At 43.2% G+C, this 27,762-nt stretch overlaps 1 protein-coding gene across 2 annotated transcripts in view; it reads left to right on the top strand.

Moving 5' to 3' along the window:
• MERTK (MER proto-oncogene, tyrosine kinase) overlaps nucleotides 1-27,762 on the top strand; it is a 113,233-nt gene that overhangs the window by 62,379 nt on the left and 23,092 nt on the right. For both annotated transcript variants that reach the window (XM_080812661.1, XM_080812662.1), the window contains exons 6-11: nucleotides 2,442-2,557; nucleotides 8,259-8,442; nucleotides 12,951-13,102; nucleotides 20,774-20,927; nucleotides 23,016-23,169; nucleotides 25,625-25,710. In XM_080812661.1, coding sequence (XP_080668787.1) covers nucleotides 2,442-2,557; nucleotides 8,259-8,442; nucleotides 12,951-13,102; nucleotides 20,774-20,927; nucleotides 23,016-23,169; nucleotides 25,625-25,710 — 846 coding nt within the window. The remainder of the gene's footprint in view (nucleotides 1-2,441; nucleotides 2,558-8,258; nucleotides 8,443-12,950; nucleotides 13,103-20,773; nucleotides 20,928-23,015; nucleotides 23,170-25,624; nucleotides 25,711-27,762) is intronic.

The following is a 27,762-nucleotide window of genomic DNA, read 5'->3' as shown; positions in this document are numbered from 1 at the left end:
CAAGCACGCCTATTTGTTCTTATTTTAAATATTGAAAAGCAAATACTGGTTCCATATTTCTTTTGGTCTTAATCTTGAGGGAACAACACAAGGGAAAAGCAGAATGTGTTTAATAATGAGTTAAAAGTTAGGTAATATATTGGGGTGCCCGGGTGGCTCAGTGGGTTAAGCCTCTGCCTTAGGCTCAGGTCATGATCTCAGGGTGCTGGGATCGAGCCCCACATCGGGCTCTCTGCTTGGTGGGGAACCTGCTTCCTCCTCTCTCTCTGCCTGTCTCTCTGTCTACTTGTGATCTCTCTCTGTCAAATAAATAAATAAAATCTTAAAAAAAAAAGATAATATACAGCTGGGGACTCAATATTACAAAAGAAGTTATACTTTAAAAAGATGCTATGGCGGCACCTGGGTGGCTCAGTTGGTTAACATCTAGTTGGATCTCAGCTCTGGTCTTGATCCCAGGGTTGTGAATTCAGGCCCCACATTGGGTTCCACAGTGGGCATGGAGCCAATTTTTTAAAAGTAAATAAATAAAATTAAAAAAATAAAAAAGATGCTGATGTTTCTTTTTGGTGCATCAACTAGATGAAGGGGATGAGGGGACATTCTCTAAAAGTTCATTGGAAGAAAAAAAAGAACAAACTGAAACTTACTCCTGGAGGAACTGTATAACTTCCTTCCTCATTATGAGTCTCATTATTACAGTTTTCAGAAGCAATGTTGGGAATTTCAGGAATTCGTGGGTAGGCGTAAATTTATAAAGACTATTTTCATGAAGTGTAAACACCTTAACATTTAAACATTTATAAAATGAGAGACACTTTTTAAAATTTTATGCTTCACCCAGAACTTAGCTTTTTTTTCTTTTTTTATTTTTATCAGTTCTCTTTTGAAAACTTATGTTTGGTTTTCATTATTTAAACATTTATGTCAAAGCCACCAAGACTCCCTTCTTCTAATCTGTTACTAACTATAATATATGTAGCCAAATTATGATCTGGAAAGGCATACATTTTAGGACAATTCTATAAGTAATCTAATTAGGGAAGTGAGTCAGACAAAGTGCTGATTCCTTGCCACTCACCAAGCTGTGTGTCTACAAGTAAACAGAAACTCCTGAATATGGTACCTGGCGCACTTCTCATGGTCCCAGCTCTCCTTCCCCGATCTTCTGTTCACGCTGTCATTGCTTCCCCTCCAGCACACCTCCTCCAAACCTCCTCCATGTGTTAACCTTCTTAATCTTCCCCACAGCCCCATGGAACAGTGCTATTACCATCCCCACTAACAGAAGAAGGAACGGAGTTTAGAAAGGTCATTTAACCGTGATCCGGGCCACACAGCCAGCCAGGCAGTAACCAGACTCCCCCGTCCCTGCTGGTGCCCACACTAATGTGCTTGCTGCCGCCTGCCACCAGCCTCCAGTGTCCTACTGAGGGACACGCGATCCAGGCTCAGACAGACCTGAGTTCAAGTCCCCGTTCTGCTGCTTACAAGCTCTGTGATCTTCAGCACGTTTTTACCTTCTCTGATTCTCAGTACCCTCATCCATAAATGAGGATCATGATGAGACCACCTCTCTGACAGGGTTTTAGTGATGACGAAACAAAGCAAAGTCCATAACGGGCTGACCCATTGTAAGCCCGTGAAAACAACAGTCATCATTTTTGCTTACAAATGTGATTATGACTCTTAATTGAGAAGTAAAATTAGCCCAAAATAAGATCCCCAAACTCCAGATCCTTCTTAGATTTGAATTAAGATATGTAACCACATCCCACACGTGGCCACATCCCACACGTGGCCACATCCCACACATGGCCTGGGTCGTTGCACACTTTATGTCTCCAGTCCCAGCAGTTACAGTTGGCTCTTTTGCTTGAGCTGATTTCTTACCTGTTTCCTTGGCCTGGATAGCTGCTCCCCACTCTGCCACACACCCACACTCATGCTCCCATAGCACCCTTCTCTTCTCAGCACGGAGCCCTCTCATTGCCAGGTAATGTGGGTCTCCACTCCTCAACGAAGAGCTGCACAAGAATAGGGCCATGGCTCTGATTGGGTGGGGTGGGGGTGGGGGGGATGGACGTAGAGCTCCAGCACCCAGCAATGTGCCTAAACGCAGGAGGGCAGTGACCACGAGCTCGGTGAAGGAAATAGACATCTCTTTATCCTTTTCCAGCTAAGATCTCACTTCATCAGGGGGCAGGAAAGCAGGTCTGTGCTCCACTCCTCTGGCTCAGGCAGCACTGTCCCATCACCAGAAGACCTGTCTATAAGCTAATATGCTTAGTCTAAGGCCTAATGTGGCTTCTTTTTCAAACTTGGGTCAAATTTTCCTAATTTTAAGAAACGGAAACAAGCATGATATTTTGTTTGTTTGGTAGCTGTGGCCACCTGTGGTTTATAACTGTGTTTGTGTGTGTGTCTTTATTTTTGTGTAGCAATTCCCTCCCCACCAACTGAAGTCAGTGTCTACAACAGCACCGCACACAGCGTGCTGATCTCCTGGGTCCCGGGTTTTGATGGATACTCCCCATTCAGGAATTGCAGCGTTCAGGTAAACCAGCAGGATGAAGAGAGAACTGGCTGTTTGGTGCTCTGAGGGTCTACTTGATCTTTCTTCCTCCTTGACCTTTCTTAGTGTTGAGGCCTCCAACACCTCTGTTCAGAAGTCCACTGACCCCTTCCCCACTCAGTGTCCGCCACGCACGCCCCGTTTTGTGGTGTTCTGCCCCAGGATGCTGTTTCCTTTCTCCTCATGGTGCAGGGCCCAGCCAGAAGGGAAACAGGTTTCCAGGATAGAACGACATGAGACCAGAGGGAATTAATTTTTAAGGTATAAAAAAACACATCCCTAAATTAGTACTGGTTTGTGATCAGGAGTTCTGTGAAGCCAAGAACTCCTCTTCCTGGCTCCTCCTGGGCCAGTGGCTGTGAAGGACAGGCAAGCATGAGATAGGTCATTTTTGCTGTCAAATGTAGCACCTTGGCCCCTGGCTCCCAGGACAGCCTGGCCATTACAGGTCTTGCAAAGTCTTTCCCCTTTTTTAACCACTACCCAAAATTGGTGTGAAAGAATGCTATGAGAAATACAGGCCAGCCATCCTAAAATGGTACCTTGCCATGATGGAGGCCCTGCTTTGAGTGTTAATTTCATCAAAATGGAAAGGGTAGCAGTAACACTATCATTTACTGAGTGTTCACAATGACCAGGGACTTTGCAGACATTATCTTACTTAAAACCCACAGCAGCACTGCAGGCTCAGAATGCTCACAGAACCCATGAGTGGCAAAGCCAGAAGGTTCTGATGCCAAAAACAGTGCTCAAAACCATCCCTTCTTCCATGTCTTAGAAGAGACATTATTTCTGGGAGCAGGTAGTCGAACATGTATGGATTATCCACTGAAAACATCAATGTCTTCTACCCTGCATGTTGTCACACAGTAGGGTCAGAAATTGTTCTTAGTTTCATAAATGTCGGGTCTTAACTAGCTGGAAACATGTTAACCTGCACCTGCCATTCATGCCCGCTCAACTTGAAGCAGTGACTTCTTAAGAATTTTATATGTTGACAACCAGATGTTTTTAATACCATACAGAATTAGTTTCTCTGTTTTTATTGCCTCCCACTCTTGTCTAACAGCTGTTCCTTCTCTGGAAAGTGAAAACATTCTATTATCCCAAAAATAGCCTCCACCCTCACCCCACCAACTCTAGCTTTGCTTGATTCTTGCCCCACTTTATTTGTAAACCTCCTAAGGGCTGGTAAGTGTTAGGAATTATTGTGTCTACAAAGTCCTCACCAGGGATACCTGTTTTTTCTGGGCAGCTTTTTCTGAGATCTATTTCACAGACCACAATATTCACCCATTTAAAGTGTATAATGTTGAGGCGCCTGTTAGGCTCAGTTGGAAGAGCATGCAATCTTGATCTTGGGGTCGTGAGTTTGAGCCCCATGTTGGGTGTAGAGATTACTTAAATACACTTTAAAAAATAAAGTGTATAATGCTCTTCGGTATGTTCACAGAGGTGTGCAGCATCACCATTGCCTAATTGTGTCTATATTCATAAAAGCTATTGTTCTATAGTTTTCTTGTGTTAGCTTTTTCTGGTTTTGTTATCAGGGTGATACTCGTCTTACAGAATCAGTTGGGAGGTGTTCCCTCGACTTCTATTTCTTGAAAGAGTTTGTGGAAGATTGATATGAATTCCTTAAATATTTGGTCGAAATCACCAGTGAAGCGGTCTGGTCCTGAGGTTTTCTTTGTGGAGAGTTTTTTGAATACTAACTCAAGTCTTTTTACTTGGTACTCATCTACTTAGATTTTCTGTTTCTTCCTGAGTCAGTTTTGATAGTTTGTGTGTTTCTAGGAGTGTGTCCATTTCCTCTGGGTTATCCAATTTGTTGGTATACAATTGCTTATAATATTCCATCATAAGCTTTTTTATTTCTTTGATGTTAGTAGTAATGTCCCCTTTCATTCCTGATTTTAATATGAGTTTTCCCTTCTTCTGTTTGCATTGGGTTAATTTGCTCTTCCTTTTTTTTTTTTTTTTTTAATTTTTTAAGGTAGAAGGCTAAGTAATTTATTTGAAATTTCTTCTTCTTTAGTATAAGCATTTATAGGGGCACCTGGGTGGCCCAGTTGTTAAGCGCCTGCCTTCAGCTCAGGTCATGATCCCAGGGTCCTGTGATCGAGCTCCTCATCGGGCTCCCTGCTCAGTGGGAAGCCTGCTTCTCCCTCTCCCCCTCCCCCCTGCTTGTGTTTCCTCTCTCGCTGTGTCTCCTCTGCGTCTCTCTCTGCAAAATAATTTTTAAAAAATCTTTTAAAAAAATATAAGCATTTATATCTAAGTACTCTGTTAGCTGCATCACATAGGTTTTGGTATTTGGGGCTTTTTTCCCCATTCATCTCAAGTTTTTTGGTTATTTTCCTTGTAACTTCTTTCTTTCTTTTCCTATTGGTTATTCAGGAGTGTGTTTAATTTTCACATACTTGTGAAAATTATAAAAGTCTTCTTCTTTTGCTTATTTTTAATGTTACTCCATCACGTTTTGAGGCTATACTTAATCTGAAAAAAGATTTTCAGTCTTTTACATTTAGTACAGTTTGTTTTATGGCCTAGCATTTGTTCTGCCCTGGAGAATGTTCCGTGTGTAGGGGAAGGTATATTTGGCTGTGCTTGGGTAGAATGTTTTACATGTCTTGTAGATCTAGTTAGTTTGTAGTCTTGTTCCCTTCTTCTGTTTCCTTGTTGATCCTCTGCTGAGTGCTTTTATCTGTTATTGAAACTGGGGAATTAGGGTCTCAACTGTTGTTTTTGAGTTGTCTTTCTCCCTTCAATCCCATCAGTTTTTGCTTCTTGTATTCCAGGGCTCTGTGGTTGGAACATCCAGGGCCTGTCTCCCTCTATAGATATAGCTATCTACAGACCTAGAGATCTAGAGATCTGTAGTTGTGTATGTATAACCAAGACATGAACAAGCCCTTTTTAAAACCGCTGCTGAGCTGTATGAAGAGTCCAGGAGGACACGAGGCTCCTGCTCACATGAGTATGGTTGCCTTTGGGGACACTTTGAGCGCAACTTCTGCCCCCACCTTGAGAGAGTTGGTCTCAGGGTGGAGAGGAGGGTAGAGTAGGGTGGTAGGAAGGTCTGAAAACATCAGGTCACCCCTGAAGGTAGAAGATGGTCACACACATCTGCTTTCTCTCTTTTTGCCTCAGCTTTGGGCAGCCATGGCATGAGCGACGATCATCCAGTCCCTGGATGATCAGTCCGGTCATTGCAGGCCCTCCTTGCCCATCTTGGATCCTGTGGTGCCAGACATGGTTATTCTGTCTTTTCCCCACCAACCTCCCTTCACCCATAAGAATACAGTTATTTTACAAGTTAAATTCTAGGAGCGATGTTGCGACATACCTGTATTTATAATTATTTGTTATCTGAAATTCAAATATAATTGTCTATCCTGTTTTCTCTGACCGGTCCTAGCAGGGTTAGCAGGAGTGGCTGTAGAAGTGAGTCGTCTTTATTCTGCAGGTTAACAATGTATTCCCCTGTCTGAAGGAACCAAGCATAGTTTCGTAGCATGTCCCCAGTCCCTTACAATTTTAAACTCTGACTTGGTAACAAATGAATGTTTTGGACAAGATTCAGATCTACGCACTAGCAGACACACCCTCTCACTTCCTTTGGTCCTGATGTTAGTTCCTTTCTTCACCCATTTTTGGGCTGCATACACCATTTCTATTTTTAACTCTCCCACGTACTTCTTGCTATTTCGTGCCCTCTTTTCCCCTAGGACCCACTGAGAAGGACTGTTATAAAAGCCCTGTCTTCTTCCAGCAGCGCGTTCTCGAAGAGCGTCCCTGTGCCTGGAAATGCTCCACGCATTGCTCCGGAAATGGGGTGGGGGTGGAGAGCCAAAGGTTTCCTCCACCTTAGTTTCAGGGGTTGGTCACCAGGAAGTAGGTGCATACTCTATAAAGTGAAGAAACAAAAAGTAAGTTCTGCCAGCGGCCACCACCAAGATAAGCACGTAACTCTTTGTTTCTCTTCTGGTGGTTCCTCAGGCCAACTGGTACTTTTGTCACCCAGTGGAGTCTGCGGGTCTGAGTCAGAGGTGAGACTTGGCCCCCACGCCCCGCCTCGCGATATCCGCTAGGGGATTTAGAATTCCGAAATATTATTTATGGCCCCTTGGCCTAAATTTCAACACATATATCCTGAAATAACAGCGTTGCGTATCCATGCCCCATGACTGCAGGCCCATTATTATTAGGAATATGTACAGGGTTTAAGATTTTTTTCCTCCAGGGGCGCCTGGGTGGCTCAGTGGGTTAAAGCCTCTGCCTTCGGCTCAGGTCATGATCCCAGGGTCCTGGGATCGAGCCCCACATCGGGCTCTCTGCTCAGCGGGGAGCCTGCCTCCTCCTCTCTCTCCGCCTGCCTCTCTGCCTGCTTGTGATCTCGCTGTCTGTCAAATAAATAAAAAAAATAAAAAATAAAAAATAAAAAAAAATAAAAAAAAAAAAAGATTTTTTTCCTCCAGTTAGTTTTGGTTACTTGTGTTTTATTCAGTATCATTTTCTCTTTTCTGATTTTATAAGTACGTGTATATTGTAGAGGTTTTGAAAAACATGTAGTGTGGAAAAAAAAAGCATTCTCCCTTATTCCCATTTCTAGAAAGGAAATATGCTTAAGGAAAAAGGTAGAAGTTTGGCCTAGATTTTTTGCTTATATGTACACAGGACATCTGGAGAGGGATGTGGGGAGACTGGTAGAGCTTACAGAGGGAAAGATGAAGGGAAAGAACTCCGAGGAAAGGGCAAAGATGCTTTAATGAGATTTGGAGAAAGGTTTGTTGGGTGAGGTGCAAATGCCCCTTCCCTATATCTTTGCACCAAATAATGTCAGAAAATGCACATTCTCTGCATATGCTTTTGGACTTGAATTTATATTGGGGTTGGAGTAGGGGTTAGAAAAGAAAAGAGGACATGCTAGAATTTACCTCAAGGCAAGAGCAGAGTTTATCAGGTTGCATAATGAAAAGAAATACATGGGGCGCCTGGGTGGCTCAGTGGGTTAAAGCCTCTGCCTTCAGCTTAGGTCATGATCCCAGGGTCCTGGGATCAAGCCCCGCATCGGGCTCCCTGCTCAGCAGGGAGCCTGCTTCCCTCTCTCTCTCTCTGCCTGCCTCTCTGCCTACTTGTGATATCTCTGTCTGTCAAATAAATAAAATCTTTAAAAAAAAATACAAAATAAAAACAGAAATCCTGTATCCCAGCCCCTAAAGTAGGATTTGGGAAATGTTCTCTGTAAAGGGCCAGATAGTAAATATTTTAGGTTTTGGTCCCACACAGGATGTCGGTTGTCTTTGGAGTGTGTTCTCTGAAACAGCTGGAAGAAGAAATCAAGAACTGAGATGGTTCTGAGAAAGGAAGGGCTGTTTCATCTTATTTCCTCTTATATATTACCATCATTATAATATTATAAGGGTTGTCATTTGCTCTGTTACCTGCCACAGTGTGAATGCTTGTTTTAGGCGTTTTACGCGTGTCCTCGATGGGTGCTCCAGTAGCATGACTAACCCACAGTAACGCTGGTGGGGAAATTAGTGTGTGGCCCGAAAGGAAGCAGGTACTTCCCCTCAGTGGAGAGGAAGGGCCACGTGTACTGAATGCAGCAGTGCTCCAGGTCTCGCATTCCCACCACCTTACTAATGCTTGGTCTACATTTTCACTCCTCACTTAGGTCAAGGAAGTTGATCCGCTGACTAATGGCTCGGTCATGATTTTTAACACCTCGGCTTCACCACATCTGTATCAAATCGAGCAGCTGCGAGCTCTGGCTAATTACAGCATTGGCGTGTCCTGCATGAATGAAATTGGCTGGTCTGCAGTGAGCCCTTGGATTCTGGCCAGCACGACCGAAGGAGGTAATTCCTGGAGTTCAGAATAAATATTGCCCCTAATGGCATGTGATTAAACAAGTCCTTCCTGGTGGCCTTGAATTAGAGTTTCAACTGCTTTGTTTGGTCTTTGTCTCTGGACCATTTTATTTTACTGCTGTAGCCACTGAAGAAGATATTTCCTTCTATTTAGTGACAAAACTTACACTTACTATGAACAGATAATATGTTCTTTTACATAGGAAGATAATCACAACACACTTTATGGCATATATTATTTTAAGTTAAAATATAATAATATAAAAATTATTCATTGTAGCGTCGAGGTCAAGGAATAATGAACGTGGAGCGCCTGGGTGGCTCAGTGGGTTAAGCCTCTGCCTTCAGCTCAGGTTATGATCTCAGGGTCCTGGGATCAAGTCCCGCATCGGGCTCTCTGCTTAGCGGGGAGACTGCTTCCTCCTCTCTCTCTCTCTCTGCTTGCTTTTCTGCCTAATTGTGATCTCTCTCTGTCAAATAAATAAATAAAATCTTTAAAAAAGAAAAAAAAAGAAATAATGAATGTGAAGATGGTTCATGTTTACCAAACACCACGTGCCCCGCCCCACATTAGGTGCTATGCATGAATTATTTTACTAGCTCCTCAGAGAAGCCCAATGAAGTAGGTTCTCTCTATGCTGTTTTGCTCATAGCAAATTTTATTTATATCTTTAAACTTTAGAGAATTTTCCATTGTGCTGTTTTTGATTTCTGAGATTTTTGTTATTATCTATGAATATTGTATTCCTGTTAAATTCAGATCCACAATTTCTGTTCTTTCCCAGTTGAGAGCTCTAGGTTGTAGAACGTCTTTCCTGCCCTTAACTTGGGCCTCACCTACTTACTCAGTGCTCTAGTCGTAATAGAGATGGGGGAGGAGGGCGGACAGGTCGAGATCAGAAATCTTCAGGGCGTAACCCTTGCACAAAATGACTCTCTGGTGCCAAAATTATATAAGATGTCTTCTTCTCTCAAATGATAAAGAAAAGTCTTTGAGAACAGTTTTTATAGGCTGTGTTTCATTTTCATTCAGTTCAAAAATACTTTCCTCACTTCTTTGACCCATTAGTTATTTAGCTATGTAACTTAGTTTCCAAATATTTCGGGGTTTTGCCCGAAATCTTTGTATTCCTGATTTCTGATTTCACTCTGCTGGTGCCTAAGAACATAATCTGTATCACTTACTTTGAAATATATTGAGACTCTTTCTATGGCCCAGAACACATCTTTCCTGATAAGTGTATGGTGTGCTCTTGGAGAGAATGTGTGTTCTGTTCTTATTACATGGAGTAGTCTATAAATGTCAGCTTGGTTGAGTTGGTTGAAAGCGTTTTTCAAATTACATTCTTACCGCTTTTCTGCCCATTTCTATCAATTATTTAGAAAGAGACATTGAAATCCACAGTTACAATTTTGGGTTTATCCATTTCTTTTTGATACTGTGGCCGGTTTTGCCTCAAACATTCTGAAGTTCTGTTATTTTATGCATAGATGTTTACTATTACTCTGCTTTCCTAATAATTGACCACCTTCTCATTATGAGATTGTTTCATTTGTCTTTGGTAGTATTATTTTCTGTAAGATTTACTTTGATATTAATATAAGCCATTTTAGCTTTCTTTTGAATATGTGATATATCTTTGATTCCTCCTTATTTTTAATTTATTTGTATCTTTCTGTGTAACACGCAGTGATCCAAGTGTTTTGGTTGGGACACCCCAAAGTGTCAATGTTGGTTTTCTTTCCTCTGGGACCACTCATTTTCTCTAGCAAAGAAGTCCCCTGTTTCCCGCCTTAGGAATGTAAATATGGCTGCTGATGCTCTAGAGCCTTGGTTAGGAAGAAGAGTGAGGCAGAGTCCTCCTTGTTCAGTGTACAAACTTCCACTTATTTGCCCAGTTGTCTGTCTGGCCTCTCATTGTGCCTTCATTCTGCCAGTGCCCCAAGGCCAAAGGAGACCAAGGTGGCTTCCTGTCTCCAGGGGATTTGGTGGGAGTCCCTGGTAGGCATGTGGGAGTAGGTTAGAGGCATCTTGAAGACTAGCTACTTCCCAGTCAAACTTTCAATCTTCTGGTACTGGGGCCCACAGCGTCTGAGCCTCTCCATGTCCTTTGGGGAGTACAGGCTTGCTGAATTAGTTACACCTTCTGCGTCTCTTTTTCAGCTTTCAAGTATATGTTGACATTTCTTTTCCGCTGTTAACTCTGCTGTACCTTATGAGTTTATACTGTTTTAAATTCCTTACTGTCATCATAGAGGGGTTTCATGAGGAGCAGACATAAAGACATGTTGAGGGGCCCCTGGGTGGCTCAGCTGGTTAGGCGACTGCTTTCGGTTCCGGTCGTGATCCCAGAGTCCTGGGATCAAGTCCTGTATCAGGCTCCCCCTGCTCTGTGGGAAGCCTGCCTCTCCCTCTCCCTCTGCCTGCTACTCTTCCTGCGTGTGCGCTCTCTCTCTCTGTCAAATAAACAAATAAAAAATCTTAAAAAAAAAAAAAAAACACATGTTGAATTGGCCACATTTATCCAGAAATTCTACAACTGATTTGAAACTGTATGGCTCAGTTCATAACATAGCTTTAGCTGTGTGACATTTCCTAAGCAGAAATGAAGGTTAGAGTACCTTTTTGTTTTCCTTTTAGGCATATCAGAAATATGTAACTTCATCTCCCCTAAATACAACTATAGGCAGTGGTTTGGCATATATTACAGCTGTTTTTATTCTTTCCATATTTATATAAAACATTTTTTTATTTCTAAAGTGGATTGTTGTTACATACCTTTTTGCAGTTTGATTTTTCCCTCCATTAGATATTTTTTCATATCCATACACCTGATCTACCTAATTCTTTCAGTGGCTGGGTAGCAAGTGTTCCATTGGAAAATGTATCAGAATTTATTACATCACAGTTATTGACTGAGCATTACATTTATTTCTTTGTCTCATTATTTTGCTTCAGTAAATGTAATACTTTCTACAGGAGAATTTTTTAGATTAAATTCATGGAAATAAAATACATGGTCAAAGAGCATATTATTTTCAGGTGGGTTTTTTTTTAAGATTATTTATTTTTAAAGATTATTTATTTATTTGAGAGAGAGAGAGACCGAGTACAAGGAGGGAGAGAGGAAGAGGGAAGGAGAGGGAGAGAATCAGAAGCAGACTCTGCACTGAGTGCAGAGCCCTATGCAGGGCTTGATCTCACACCCCTGAGATCGTGACCTGAACAGAAACCAAGAGAGTCAGACACTTAACCAACTGAGCCACCCAGGTGCCCCCATGTTATTTTCAGTGTAATAGAGAATAGTCGAGTCCTTGTTCCCAAAAAGTAATCTGGTAATGACCTTGACCTGTTTCCCAAATTATTTTGTACATATATATAATACATACGTACTTTTTTCCCTAAGTGCTATAACTTTTATCCTTGTATCCTCACGAGAGATTAATAGATAAGTGGGTATGTGACTTAAACAGAACTTACTATAAACCAGAAAGTGAAAACCAGAGTTAAATTTTACATTTCGACATCCAGGAATTACCATTTCATCCTCTGGTCTTCAATAATGAGATGTCTTACACACACGTATATGTATGTGTGTGTAAGACATCTCATTATTGTATATATATCTCATTTATTACATACATATACATATATACATATATGTACATATATACATATATATACATATGTATGTGCCTATATACATATGTATATACATATATATACATATATATATTACATATATATAAGACATTTCATTATTTTACACACACACACACACACACACACACACATTTTTTAAAACATTTTTTGACCGATTAGCTCCGTTCTCAGACCATCCGTAACCTGCCTTTGGACTTTAAAATGGTGGCTCCCTTTAAAATGGTGGCTCCCTGTCTTGTACATCTCACATGACACAGAACTGATCTCTAGTCCATCTGGTTGACCTTCCACGTCACAGGTGGAGAACTGGAGAACCCTGTTCAGGTTGATCCCCGGAGGAGACCAGGAGCACCACAACCTCCTTCCTTGCCTTTCCTTGTCTTTGTGATTTTAGTTTGGAAAAGTGCTTACTTTTTAAAAACTTCTGTGGTATTTCAGGGGCACCTGGGTGGTGCAGTTGGTTAAGTGGTTGAGTGTTGGTTTCAGCTCAGGTCATGATCTTGGGGTCCTGGGATTCAGCCATGTGTTGGGCTCCACACTCAGCACCGAATCTGCTGTAGGATTCTCTCTCTCCCTCTGCCCTCCCCCCGACTTACTCTCCCGTGCTCTCTCTCTATATAATAAATAAATAGATCTTTAAAAAATAATAAAACTCATGTGTTAATTCAATGCTCCTTAGGTGAAAAGAGGGTGAAAATCTGCTATTAATCTCAGATTTTGAATGCTTTCCATAGAACATTTGAAAACCAAACATACGGAAACTAAGAAGAGAATGTACCTCTATGTACTTTTCTCTGTGGTCCCTCATTATTCTCTCTTCTTTCTTTTGTAGCCCCCTCAGCAGCACCTTCGAACGTCACCGTGTTTCTGAATGAATCTAGTCATAAGGTGGACGTCAGATGGGTCAAGCCTCCAATTAAGCGGCAGGAAGGGGAACTGCTGGGCTACCGGATCTCTCACGTGTGGCAGAGTGCAGACACTTCTGTAAGTCTGAACTCTGAAGGAGTTCCCTTGTCTCCTTAGATTTCCTCATTTAATCCTCTTGTAGAAGCTTTCGTTCTGTTGTGAGAAGACCAGGAATTATCGAATGAGGCTACCTTTCACTGAAGAGTTACAAAATTCCAGGGAATCTTTGGGGCTTTTCTCAGCAGTAGGGACGATGCCTGCATGTAGGTGGGTAGGCAGCTTCTAGAAGGGCCCCCTTCCCACTTGGGAAAGGAACAGAATTGAGGTGACACTGACTTCTTTGTGACACAGTGTCCTTGGAAAGGCAGAAGCACTGACTTCATCATCAGGACCGTCTCTTTACCACCATCATGCAAAGCCGACTTTTGCCTGATCATCCTGGTCCTGGGGATAGAGCAGATGCTAGCATCCTTGCGGCATTTGTGGGAGGGGCATCTTGTGAAAGTAGTGTGGCTGCTTAGCGGGAGGGAGGGACAGAGTCAAGAGCTGCCCCCACGGATGACGTCCAAGCTGTGTTTCAGTCATTTTCCACCTCACGTCATCCAGCCTCTATAAGAGAGAGAGAGATCACAAGTAGGCAGAGAGAGAGGAGGAAGCAGGTTCCCTGCTGAGCAGAGAGCCTGATGCGGGGCACGATCCCAGGACCCTGAGATCATGATCTGAGCTGAAGGCAGAGGCTTAACCCACTGAGCCGCCCAGGCACCCTGTGCGTCATCCAGCTTTTACCAAAACTGCTCTTTCCCCCAAGCACAGTGGGAATTTCTTCTCCTTCTTTTCCCAACTCAGTTTACCTATCAGGAAGCAGACTCTTGGAAGCAGTAGGTGATGGGAGATAGGAAAAAGAAAAGAGCTTGAAGTCCATGACTTTTTGTGCCTCAGAGTGATGACAGAATGTTGTTTGTACAAGTCAAAGCCCTGCTTAGGAGTGTTGCAGCCATGAAAGAAGCCTCTCGTCTCTTGGTCTTTGAGCCTAAGGCAGGGTGCAGGGTGCGTCTTTGATTAACAGTATTTCCACAGTGGCTGAATCAGGGGAATCAAGTGCCGCTCTCAGAAACAAGCCCCTTTCACAATGCTAAATTGTGAACAGTCCCTGAAGGGCCGATCATTGTATTTCGGTTCAGTAGGATTTTATTTTTCTCTGGTTGGCAGAAGATAGTCATAATCAGCAGACACTTGAGAGGTCTAAAAAAACCCCACGGTTTTGTTTAAAGAGCTGCAGGTCATCCTTTTGACTTCTTCTGGCATGAGTGAAGACTGCTTGTTTGGAGGGGACGTCTGGAGCTGAGGCGTGCTGAAGGGCAAGAGTGAGGAAAGCCTCACGGATGACGCAGCGGAGAGCCTCGTGCCCTAAATGCCACCCCCGGCCCGCTGCACTGCGCATGCTTGTTGCCCTTTGTTCAGAACGGTCCCCCCTGTGGTGAGAACAATACTGCCACAGTCAGGGCTGTGACCTTTCCAGTCATTACCTCCTGGAGATGCTGGATCATCCCAGTGAGAACATCATTTGCATTGTACCCAAGCTATACAAAAGACTCAGTGGCTCACTTTCCTCAGGATCACATTCTCTGTCTTTCTTTTTAAAGGTTTTATTTATTTATTCATTTGACAGACAGAGATCACAAGTCGGCAGAGAGGCAGGCAGAGGGTGCGGGGGAAGCAGGCTCCCTGGACCTTGAGATCATGACCTGAGCCAAAGGTAGAGGCTTAACCCACTGAGCCGTGGCAGCTTAGCTTCAGGCTTGTGGGCTGCCACTGGAAGCAAAGAAAAACACTGAGGGAAAAGCCAACCCTGGGAGGATCCTAAAAACCCCTGCCCAAAGTGAAGTTTGAAATGACCTCTGTCCTTGTCACCTCTGTCTCCTGAACTCCCTTCATTTCAGGAGGGCAAGACTTAGACACAGGGTCGCCTGGGTGGCTCAGTGGTTAAAGCCTCTGCCTTCGGCTCAGGTCATGATCTCAGGGTCCTGGGATCGAGCCCCACATCAGGCTCTCTGCTCAGCAGGAAGCCTGCTTCCTCCTCTCTCTCTGCCTGCCTCTCTGTCTACTTGTAATCTCTGTCAAATAAATAAAATCTTTAAAAAAAAAAAAAAAAGACTTAGATACAACTTCATCTCTCAAAACTGTCTTTTCATTTCCAGTTTTGGAAAACTCTATCTAAGGGTGTATCTTCTCTATACAAACAATGGAATCAGATATTTTTGGAACATATTCCCAGGTGTTACTCTAGGAAGGGTGGGGTTTTTTGTATGCAATTTCAGAACTTTCTTAGAAGTGATCCTTGGGGGACACCTGGGGGGCTCAGTTGGCTAAGCAGCTGCCTTCGGCTCAGGTCATGATCCCAGGGTCCTGGGATTGAGTCCTGCATTGGGCTCCTTGCTCAGTGGGGAGCCTTCTTCTCCCTCTGCCTCTGTCTGCCACTCTCCCTGCTTGTTCTCTCTCTCTCTCTGACAAATAAATAAATACAATCTTATTTTAAAAATGTAAAAAAAAAAAGATGTGATTCTTGGGTGGATTATTGTTTATACCTTTGTTATCCCACCTGTTATGTCACTTTCAGACTAAGAAACTCCTAATATTTACTGTGTACACAGTTACTTGATCTGGATGAAGATACCGACTTTTTTTTGTTCTGTTTTTCTTTACATCCCTTGCATTCCAAATCTAAGCTCAAAATCTAAAAGTCAAGAGCAAGTACAATCTAGTCTCCTTGAAGTTGGGTCCACGTCTCACTCATCTTTGTACCATCTAAGCAGAGGACCTTGAACTTGTTTTCTAGGCATTTATGACACTGGGCTCAATGCATAGACCTGGCTGACATCCATACCAGATGGAGAGTTTCTGTGTCTGATGGGACAGCCTTTTGATGAGCGTGGACTAGTGTTTCCCATCCATTCCCGCTCCTATCAATTGTCAGTAGAACACGAGAAAACATTCTTTTCCATGAGAGAAGAATTCAGTGAGCAAATAAGCTTATAAAATATTCCATAGTATACCCCTTTCTGGAAGATCCAGAGTGTATACTGGCAAGTTTAAGGCTCTTTGATGTTTTATGGTAAATAAGTCTGTTTAACTTGGACCCAGAATTGCTCATAGGGTAAACAGAGGCTCGTTTTTATATGTGTTATCCTTACAAAGCTCATTATTATGGGATTGTGGCTCTAATGCTGGCTTAATTGTGTTTGGAAAGGGTAGAGATATTAGATCAGAAGGGAGTTTCAAAGCAGATTATTAGGAGCCTAGAGAGAACAGGACATATAGAAGCAACTTCTTTTTAAAGACCTAGAAGAGCCACAGTGCATTCAAGGATTCCTTCCTCAGGCCTAGACCACTGCTTCCTGACAATCTGCCAGGCTGGATTCTGGCATGTGCCCCCTGCCTCTTCCTTTCCTCATTGCTCCCTGTCACTCACTGTCAAAGGAGGGCAGAGCATTTGAGCTGATACCCTATGAAGGTATGAGGAATAGGTGGGGTTCTTGTAAGATTGGTCAGCCAGGTGTCTGGAACACTTAACAAAACCCAAGGAATGGGGCGCCTGGGTGGCTCAGTGGGTTAAAGCCTCTGCCTTCGGCTCAGGTCATGATCTTGGGGTCCTGGGATCGAGCCCCACATCGGGCTCTCTGCTCAGCAGGGAGCCTGCCTCCCCCTCTCTCTGTGCCTGCCTCTCTGCCTACTTGTGATCTCTGTCTGTCAAATAAATAAATAAAATCTTTAAAAAAAAAAAACAAACAAACAAGGATTGATCAAGGATGGTACACGTGGCCTGGACAAGAAACTTAAATTCCATGAATTACTCAAATAAACTTCTTCTTTTGGGGGACTAGCTAGCCTTGATTATTTTCTCTGATGTACCAAGACTTGAAAGATACTGCAAAGGTCACTTCTGTAAGAGGACCTTCTATTTATGAGGAAAGATGATCCACATATAGGACCTTATAGGTGATACGGGAATAATAATGACCACCATGGGTTACTTACAGTGTGACAGACTGTGTGCTAACTCTGGCACACAGAGGAATTCATTGACTCCTTACAAAAACACTGTGAAAAAGATATTCTTACTGTCAATGTTCATTTGAGAAAACTGAAGCTCGGAGATGTTGAGTAACTTACGCAGAGTCACAGAGCTTGAAATTGGCAGCAGTGGGGTAAGAACCTGGGCTGGACTGACTCCAGAGCCAGTGTTTTTCCGAGCCCGCTACTCCTTCCCACATGCCCTTGGCTTTCTGCATAATACAGTGTGTCTCGCTCAAATTCCACTCTGTGGCCTCTTAGCAAAAAGAAGTAGGAACAGAGCATGTTTGAAGAGTAAGATGTGAGTTTTGCATGGACACCTGTGAACGGGAAGCCTGCTGAACAAGTCACTTTTGTTGTCGTAGCAGCACAGAAGCTTTGACCTAGTGTTCCTCCCCCATTGAGTGTTACTATTCTTTGAGGCAATAAGATGGGCCTTTTTTTTTTTTTAATAAAGATTTTATTTATTTATGACAGACAGCACATGCAGGGGGAGTGGAAGAGGGAGAAGCAGTCTCCCTGCTGAGCAGGGTGCCCTACGTGGGACTCGATCCCAGGACCCTGGGATCATGACCTGAGCTGAAGGTAGATCCTTAACCTACTGAGCCACCCAGGCACTCATGATGGGCCTTATTCTAAATTACGGTTATGAATTCCAGGGCTGTGGATTCTTACAGAGTTGGGAGATATTAAAGTCTTTGGATTACTGGAAACGAATACTGACTGTAGTAGCTCTGACTGACTCTAGTGCCTCACAGGAAAAAAAAGAAATTGTCTCCAAAAATACGCTATCACTTTCCCCAACAGGCAGGGTCCACATGTTTTCTGTGTAGTTGTAATCAGGTGTTATATTTATTACCTAAAAAGGCTCTTAGATTTTAAGTCCTCAAGGATACAGGCCTGTGTGGGTGTGGATGAAGGCTCACGGAATGAGAAATGTGCAGTTAGCCCATGGCGTGTGCCCCAGGACCGGACCACCTCATGCCGGGACCACCTCATGCCGGGGAAATGGCCACCCCTCCTGCACTCCGCACCTTGACGGTGAAAGAGATAATCCCCACAGGGGTGCCTCCTACATGTGTGATGTTAAATGGATTTCTTTGTCAGATTTCAAAATCAAAACGAAAATAAATACTTGGGAATATGGATATGGTCACACCTCTCTTTACATATTTGGCATCAATAGAATATGGATAAATTACATGCATTTTTAAGAAAGATCATTTTGAGGGCGCCTAGGTGGCTCAGTCTGTTAAGCATCTGACTCTTGATTCCAGCTCAGGTCATGTCTCAGGGTCATGAGATCGAGCCCCACCGTGGGCTTCATGCTGAGTGTGGGACCTGCTTGAGATTCTCTCTCTCCATCTGCTCCTTCCCTCCCCAGTCCCATTCAAGCACACACACGCACACACTCTTATTCTCTCTCTCTCTCTCAAAAAAATAAAAATTAAAAAATGGAGCATTTTTAAACTATTGTTTAAAGATATTCTTAGAGAAAATTGTTACACCACTACTAAAATATTTATCATATATCTTTCTCATCACTACTCCAGCATTTATTAGAGCTCCACCCCTAAAATGGAAAAATTCTTTATGTAGTTCCAAAACATATTACCTGCAAGCAGTGGCTGGCATCATTTCCATACTTCACGATTCAGAATCTTAACAGCAGCAACCATGATGATCACCACTGTTAATGCACTTAAGGAACGGGAGCTGGAAATTTCCAAGTTCCTTCTCTGGGTTTTCATTTTGAGTTGTAGGCCCTTAGCAAATCAGTATTATCAACTACTATTACATTATTTCCAAAAGGACAATTTTGATTTAGGATTTCTCCTCTTCTAGGGATTTAATTCTTTCACAGTTATGCATGTCCCCTAATTTTGAGATAATTCTCACAAATAGATATATTTGAGTCCTTGCACATGGAAAAGCATGAAGCCGGAAGCAGGCCTGATGGCCCTCGTTGGACATGACATTTTTTGCACTTTCAGGAGCTGTTAGGTAGTAAATTGTGAAGTAGACATGTTATTTCTCAGCTAGATGGACTCACTACAGGGCTCCGTGACTGTGGGTCTGGACCATGGAGTTGTTCTATTTGATGATCTCTATCCCCCAATTAAATAGAGAATGCCAACAAACTCGTAAGCAAAACTGAGTTTGCCATAAATAAAACGCTCTGTTTCTTTAAAAAAAAAAAAAAAGACTGCTTGATTATACCAAAAAAATTGTTAATTTATTATTTTGTTTACTTAATTAATTAAAATCAATGACAAATCTTCTTGGCACCCAGTCTGGGGTGGGGGGTAGAAAAACAAAAATATCTTGAAGCTCTGTTTTCTCCTTTCATCCCTTGTCTGAGGTTATTTCTGAGTCCTGATGGACACTGCCTGGTAGATGTAGAAAGTCTCTGGGTGGCTGACCAAGGTACCCCCTTGTTTGCCAATGTTGGGACTGCCCTCTCCCTAAGAGCTGAGCCGTCCCTATCCTGCATCAGTCAGAAGTGATTAGCATGAGGGGCTCCTGGGTGGCTCAGTGGGTTAAGCCTCTGCCTTCGGCTCGGGTCAAGATCTCAGGGTCCTGGGATCGAGCCCCGCATCGGGCTCTGCTCAGCAGGGAGCCTGCTTCCCCCCCTCTCTCTCTGCCTGCCTCTCTGCCTACTTGTGATCTCTCTCTGTCAAATAAATAAATTTTAAAAAAATCTTTAAAAGAAAAAAAAAGTGATTAGCATGAGACAGGGTGACCAGGGAATAAAGCTGCCACCCCAACCAGGCCTCTGCTCTCTGTGATCCATGGTATCTGTACCCCACCCACATGGTGTGACATTTCTCTCGGTCTCTCTGTGAAATCAGAGAAGTCTCCCAAAATGCAGAGATTAAAGACCGGTTCCTGGGGCCTCATTTCAGCCCTTAGCAGCCCTCCAGTTCCCATTTGAAAAGCCAGTCCCCAACATAAAATTAGTTTCTTACGCCAGAGGACAGCATCGTCGAGGTTTGGAAACAAAGGGGATAGTGTCACAGAAGCACTGAGGTCTGGTTATTTTTTTTTTCCCCCAAAATCATTTTACCTATGTTTTCATGGCGCATGTTGCATGGCAGTGGTTATAAAATAAAATAAGTAAAAGTGAAACCAGATTTTTGAAAATTGAGAAAATTGTGCATATATTACACTGGAGGGGGAAAAAAAAAGCAAACAGTGCCTGTGGCCTCCTCAATGTAGATTTTAGCCAGAACGCTTGTAATTGCAAGGAACAGGAGCCCATTCATGCTGGCTCTAGGGACGTTGGCAGGAGGTCAGTGTCAAGGTACAGTGTGGCTCTTGGGTATTAGGCTGTGGTGGTTCTGAGGGCAGGGGTCTCGAGGAGGCATCCGGCTGCCTCTGCTACATGCTCCTCCCGTCCAGAGGCTTCTTTGCTGACCATCCTAAGTGCCATGCCCTCACAGCCTTAGCTGACTCAGGCCCCAAGCCCTGAGGTTGCTGCCAGCCCCTTCTGGGTCCCTGCCCACCTTTTGGCTCTGTCAGCTGTGGCCTGAATGAGGAAGGGAAGCGGTGGAAACACAGCCACTGCTCTCCGGCATGCGGGTGGGACGACTTCCCTGAGAGGAACTGTGGGCAAGCCGTCGACGTGCCCCTGGCGCCTCTGTATTTCATTCCCCTTCCTTCCTTTTCTGTCCCCAGAAAGAGCTGTCTGAAGAAGTTGGCCGGAATGGCAGCCGTGCTCAGATTTCTGTTCAAGTCCACAACGCCACGTGCACAGTGAGGATTGCCGCTGTCACAAGGGGGGGCATCGGGCCTTTCAGTGACCCAGTGAAAATGTTCATCCCTGCACACGGTGAGAGCCAGGTTCCTTGCCGGCTGATAGGCTGTGTCAGCCCTGGCAATGCACAGATGGCGAGAGTGACCTGTGGGATGGGCCTCTGGTTTAAGGATGAAACACAGAGATGGAAGGAAATGTTGTCAATGATAAACACAACGTTTTATCATATAAAGATATGCTAACACACTTCACAGAGCGCTGCTACCTGTGAGTCCTCCCTCTACCATTACTGCTGATGGTATTACTAAGTCACAAGGGAGAGGAGTCCTTTCGGAATACCAAATTTGACTTGCCCTGTTGAGTTTAGTTTCAATGATGTCGTTGGACAGGCAGTATGGCCAGTTCTTAGCTCTCTATAACGTGCACTGTTTGTTTATGGGCTAGCGTTCATTTCCGTGTTTTAAGCTGTCTGGTTATTACTCATCCAAGCCTTGCTGACATGATTGGTATAGAACAGAAGCTGTCCTTACACAGCATGGGGCTCACCAAGCTGAATGCTCAGCCTGTGTGCCATCTTTTGCATGTTGTTGGAGTACCCTTTGGCAAGCTACCCCTGTGATGCCCCATGTGGCCCCAAACGTTTCCATTAGACCAGGGGAGCCCCCTTTGTTCTGACTCTCACTCCTCTGGGTCACTTGATATTAAACTGCTATTATAAGCTCCATGCACAGGCATCTCTTTCAATATGATTTTTGCATTTACAAATTGGGTCTTTGTACCCGCAGCAGACAGAACTTGTGCGTGGACCACTGAGTTCCTGAATGTGTGTTCTGGTGACCCTCAAACATGCTGAAAGGGAGCCATATTACAGTTTCTGCAGCCCATGGGCTCTACATCTAGGGAACGTTAGTAACTGGTGATGGCAAGTAAGGTATGTTTCCCTGGTAGAAATTCAGAGACAATGAGATTCTGATTCTAAGGGCATAGGTTAAAAAAATCAAAGTTTAAGAGGACAGAGCTCTCATCTTCGTACATGGGAAACTCTCCAACGTCTTATAAAGCTGTGCCCTTTCGACAGTCCCTGCTTTGCACAATTCCAACATGTATGCATTTCAGCTACCACAGTTGGGTTAAATCACACCGGTTCCCCAATGACATGGTCTGAACTTGAGTTACCATCATGTAGTCTCTGTAATTGCACGAAGCCTACACTTCGCCGCCAGCTGTCCCATCCACAAACCCCTACGTAAATAACAGATGCGCATCGTGATCGTGACTAGTCTTGTCACTTGTCTCAAAGTCTCTCAGTAGTTGCAGACTGCACTCCCATGATTCAAATCACACGCATCTAGGAAGACACTTGACACTTGATAAAAATAAGTCCTGGAAAGAGGGAGTCGGTGAACAAAGACGGAAGGCGGCAAAGAAAGGAAGGGTATCGGCGTGAAGTGAAATTGAAATTGAACGCGGAGTGTGGAAGACACAGCTGGCTGTGGGAATGCAGACACGGCTGCCATGTGACTGACTAGCTCTGCGGCCAGAGAACGCGGTGAAGGTGACTTTATGACATGACCTGAGCAGAGTGGCCGCGCCAAAAAGAGGATGATGGCCCCAAGGAAGCTGTGCAAGCCACAATCTTCACATAAAGGAACGCTCAGAGATAGTTCACCGCTTTGAAAGCACTAAGGGTAAAATGTGGGGAACAAATCCAAACCCAGAAAGGAGTATGAAAATTCTTTAGGGCACAGAAAATATATTCTTGCCATATCTTAGTTCTTAGTTATGTGACCAGAAGAAGAGAAGTACTATTCAAACTACTCATGATAAGCTTTTCTACAAAGAAATGTAGTCTTTGAATTCTCAACATTTCTGGTGTTTTAAATTACAGTAGACCATTATAGTACAGCATTACCATTGTCTCCAATTCCTTATACATTCATAACTGACATGATGAGAGTCCCCCTTTAATTATGAAGATCGCTGTGCGTGGTCTCAGCTCTCAGCATCAGAGTGAGGACTGTCTACGTATGCAGACCATGGAATATGAAAGGACTAAGTTCTAGAGGTTTTAACTATCTTCTTTCCCTTTTACGAGCCAGTGTTTCTTACATATTTTGGATCCCAACAGGATGTTTTCAATGGATCCTATTGGTTTTTTACTAGGTTGGATAGATTTTGCTCCCTCATCAACCCCAGCACCTGGCAACACAGATCCTGTGCTCATCATCCTTGGTTGCTTTTGCGGATTTGTTTTTATCGGGTTAGTTTTATATATTTCTCTGATCATCAGGAAAAGAATCCAGGAGACAAAGTTTGGGTAAGTCTCCCCATTTTAAAATGTTTTGCTTGGTGGTATCATGTGCTTGTTCTGCCAACGGATAATGCCTCTCCTGCTGGCTCAGCTCCTCACCCCTGTACTCAGCTGGGGGTCCTGTCTTATGTACATCCTGGGGGCAGGCAGCTTCCTTGCTTAGGCTGGTACAACAGAGGCAGCCAGCAATGGAAGCCAGCCTTGAAAGAGGCTCATTTACGGAGAAGAGCATCACTAGGCCTTCGGTACTCAAACTTGATTGCTGTAAAATGAGGATTTTTGTTAGAAGTCTTAAAAATAATCATAGTTATTTTCTTAAAAACAAATGAAATGTATGTATAGACAAAAACACCAGAGGGAAATTCACCAAAGCATTAGCAATTCTGGATGGTATAAGTATAGATGATTCTGTGTTTTCCTTTTTTGCTGTATTTTATGCATTTTCTGTAACGATCAGTGATTTTTTCTAAGAGAGAAGAACTTTACATTTTCACATTCAAGTGTAGAAGAGGCTCTTATTCTGATTTTCTATATATCTGACTTTTGGAACAGTAGTTAAGTATCAACAAAGATGGGCAGGCATGTTAAGGCAACCTATGAGAAGAAGGCTAGGTGTGCAAATTTGTTTCTGACTCTGTTTTCTACTCCAGTGCCTCTGTGATGAGTTTGGATTTCCATGAAATCCCGTTTATCACTCATGGAGCAGAGGAAGTATTCTGTAAGAGGCAGGTTGTTGACAGCCTGGAATGGGACAGAGTGAGGGAGGGTGAGTGACTGTTTTGAAGGGAGCTGAGCAACCTTTGTTCGTTGCTGCATCTTAACAATGCTCCTAGAACATTCCACCCCAAAACTTTCCATTGGCATAGAGAGGGGGCTTGAGACTAGAGGCTCAACTGCCCTTTATTTGTATCCATCCTAGTCAGGATACTATCCTTTAGTACTTATTAATTCTGTCCTTATAATTATTATATCTTAGTATGTAAATTCTAAGAATGACTATTTTAAGAATTTTTTAAAAATTTTATTTGCGAGAGAAAGAGAGCACAAGCCAGGTGGGAGGGGCACAGGGAGAGAGAGAAGCAGACTCCCCACTGAGCAGGGCTTGATCCCGGGACCCTGAGGTCATGAGTTGAGCCCAAAGGTAGACGGTTAACTGACTAAGCCACCCAGGCCCCACTAAGAATGACTATTGTATTTTTTTTAAGATTTTATTTATTTATTTGACAGAGAGAGATCACAAGTAGGCAGAGAGGCAGGCAGAGAGAGAGAGAGGGAAGCAAGCTCCCCACTGAGCAGAGAGCCCAGTGCAGGGCTCGATCCCAGGACTCTGAGGCCATGACCTGAGCCAAAGGCAGAGGCTTAACCCACTGAGCCACCCACGTGTCCCAAGAATGGCTATTTTAAAGAAGTGAAAAACTCTGATCTAAATCCTGAACATGTAGTTGACTGATGTACATCCCAGAGTCTAGATGTTGTTTGTGAGCTCATTGTGAAACAGATGCAGAGAACCTCTGCAGAAGTTTTAAGAGTAGCTCAGTAATATGTGAAGGCCTTGTTGGTGAGAACCTGGGCTCTTCAAGAATGAACGAAAACAGGCACTGCTCCTGCCCTCATGGGTGCTCACAGCTGATGGAGAATCAAGCAGTAATCACACAAGTAAATATAAAACGGCAACTGTGTTAAATCCTGTATAAAGGGATATGTAAGAGTGTATAATGGGAGAATTTGACTGCATTAGGAAAGTCAGAAAAGACCTCCCTGCAGAGGTGATCCCTGAACTAAAATATGAAGAAAGAACAGGAGTTAATTAGGTGAAAGACAAAGGGAAGGATCGTTACAACCAGAAACAGCAGCACATGCAAAGGCCCTGTGGTGACAAGGACCCTGGCATACAGAGAGGAAGGCACTGCCCTAAAAGACATGATGCTTGCATTCTAACATTAATTCTGTCACTTTAATGAGACATGGTTATTTTTCTTCCTTTCCTTACTATATTCATTGGAAATAAGTCAGCGTGCACAGCTCACGCTTACCAGGATGAGGAGTTACACTTCCTCCACCTCTAAAGGGCAGAGTATCTCCATAAAATATTTGGAATTCTTCTGCAGAGGTTTGTCTCTACACCTCATTTATGTATTCAGTCACAAACATACCAGTATGGACTTGGGGGTATTCATTTTATACTTTGAATTATAATCTAATACTACTTTATTTTGTTGCTCAGACTGTTACAGCTTGGGCCATTAGGAGCTTCTCAGTTGTTCTGTGTTGTTGGTGGTTGGACAGAGTTGTTTTGATTTTGCTAAAGAGACCTGAAATAGAGCTATTTCCTAGTGGGAAATGTCTTTGTCATAGAGGCATTTTGAACAGGCAGTGGCTTGATGACATCCTTGTCGAACCAGCCCCTGTCCTGGGAGCCCTTTTCTTACAATATGGGATGTCTTCATTTCTGTTCACCCAGGAACGCCTTTGCAGAGGAAGATTCAGAATTAGTCGTCAATTATATAGCAAAGAAGTCCTTCTGTCGGCGAGCCATCGAACTCACCTGTAAGTTAACATCCATTTCCCTTTTCTGGCAAAAGTTAAAGTAGTTGAGAGCAAAGAAAGAACAACGAATTCATCAGTAGATCTCTAACAAAAGCCAAAGGAGTCGAAGAATGGATATTTTTTTTTTTTTAAAGATTTTATTTATTTAACAGAGAGAGAGAGAGATCACAAGTAGGTAGAGAGGCAGGCAGAGAGAGAGGGGGAAGCAGGCTCCCTGCTGAGCGGAGAGCCCGATGCGGGGCTTGATCCCAGGACCCTGAGATCATGACCTGAGCCGAAGGCAGAGGCTTAACCCACTGAGCCACCCAGGTGCCCCAAGAATGGATATTTTTAACATGCAAAAGGTCTTCAGAAACCAGAAACCGGCAGTAGCTAGTCAGACATCGTCGCCATGTGCGCCACTGTTGGCCAGTTTACTGGAACTCTCCAGTGGGCCCTGTGGTAAAGTGGCCGGGTTTAAAGACTCCTAACACCACAAACAGGAACTCACCACAGTGATAGGAGAAGATGTGGTCAGAAGTCAGGGCTTCAAAGAAAACAGCAAAGCAATTGACATGATATCTGAGCTTAATTCTCGCTTTTCTGTGGCAACCCATTCAGGGAACAATTTGCCAACATACTTCATAACAATTATGGTTTGAGTTTTGCTGAATCGCAGTGGAGCCTTCTAGTTTGAAGAGTGAGAATAAACGGACAGCTATGTTCTTGAATAATTAAGAAACAGTGTAGACAGTACAGATAAAAGGTTGATATCCAGGATCTATAAAGAACTCCTCAAACTCAACACACACAAAACAGATAATCATATTAAAAAATGGGCAGAAGATATGAACAGACACTTCTCCAATGAAGACATACAAATGGCTACCAGACACATGAAAAAATGTTCATCATCACTAGCCATCAGGGAGATTCAAATCAAAACCACATTGAGATACCACCTTACACCAGTTAGAATGGCCAAAATTAGCAAGACAGGAAACAACGTGTGTTGGAGAGGATGTGGAGAAAGGGGAACCCTCTTACACTGTTGGTGGGAATGCAAACTGGTGCAGCCACTTTGGAGAACAGTGTGGAGATTCCTCAGGAAATTAAAAATAGATCTTCCCTATGACCCTGCAATTGCACTGCTGGGTATTTACCCCAAAGATACAGATGTAGTGAAAAGAAGGGCCATCTGTACCCCAATGTTTATAGCAGCAATGGCCACGGTCGCCAAACTGTGGAAAGAACCAAGATGCCCTTCAACGGATGAATGGATAAGGAAGATGTGGTCCATATACACTATGGAGTATTATGCCTCCATCAGAAAGGACGAATACCCAACTGTTGTAGCAACATGGACAGGACTGGAAGAGATTATGCTGAGTGAAATAAGTCAAACAGAGAAAGTCAAGTATCATATGGTTTCACTTATTTGTGGAGCATAACAAATAATATAGAGGACAAGGGTAGATGGAGAGGAGAAGGGAGTTGAGGGAAATTGGAAGGGGAGGTGAACCATGAGAGACTATGGACTCTGAAAAACAACCTGAGGGTTTTGAAGGGGCGGGGTGGGAGGGTGGGGGAACCAGGTGGTGGGTATTAGGGAGGGCACAGATTGCATGGAGCACTGGGTGTGGTGAAAAAACAATGAATACTGTTACGCTGAAAATAAATAAAAAATTGGAAAAAAAAAAAAGAAAAATGAAAAGAGAAATCCTTCATGTTATTTGAAGTTTCAAATAAATAAATACCAGAAATTAAAAAAAAAAAAAAAGAAAGAAACAGTGTAGAAAGTAGGTGCAAATATCATCAAATTCGAGCTTCTGGATGCTTGCCAAAAGCAAAAACAATAAAACAAATATATAAGATAGAAAAGGGGGCTCTGAAACAGAAACTTGTTCAAGGAAGAATATTTTTTATTTTTATTTTATTTTTACTTTTCTTAACTATGGCACAAACTGAGTCATTTGCCAATGTTATTGAATTGTTTAATTCGTCTTATTAGTAACACCTATTGTCAGTGCTGCATATTGATACCTTATTGTAGAAGATCTTATTCTCCACTTT

Source organism: Martes martes (assembly GCF_963455335.1).
Source record: "Martes martes genome assembly, chromosome: 9".
NCBI lineage: Eukaryota > Metazoa > Chordata > Mammalia > Carnivora > Mustelidae > Martes > Martes martes.
This window is presented reverse-complemented; position numbering and strand designations above follow the sequence as displayed.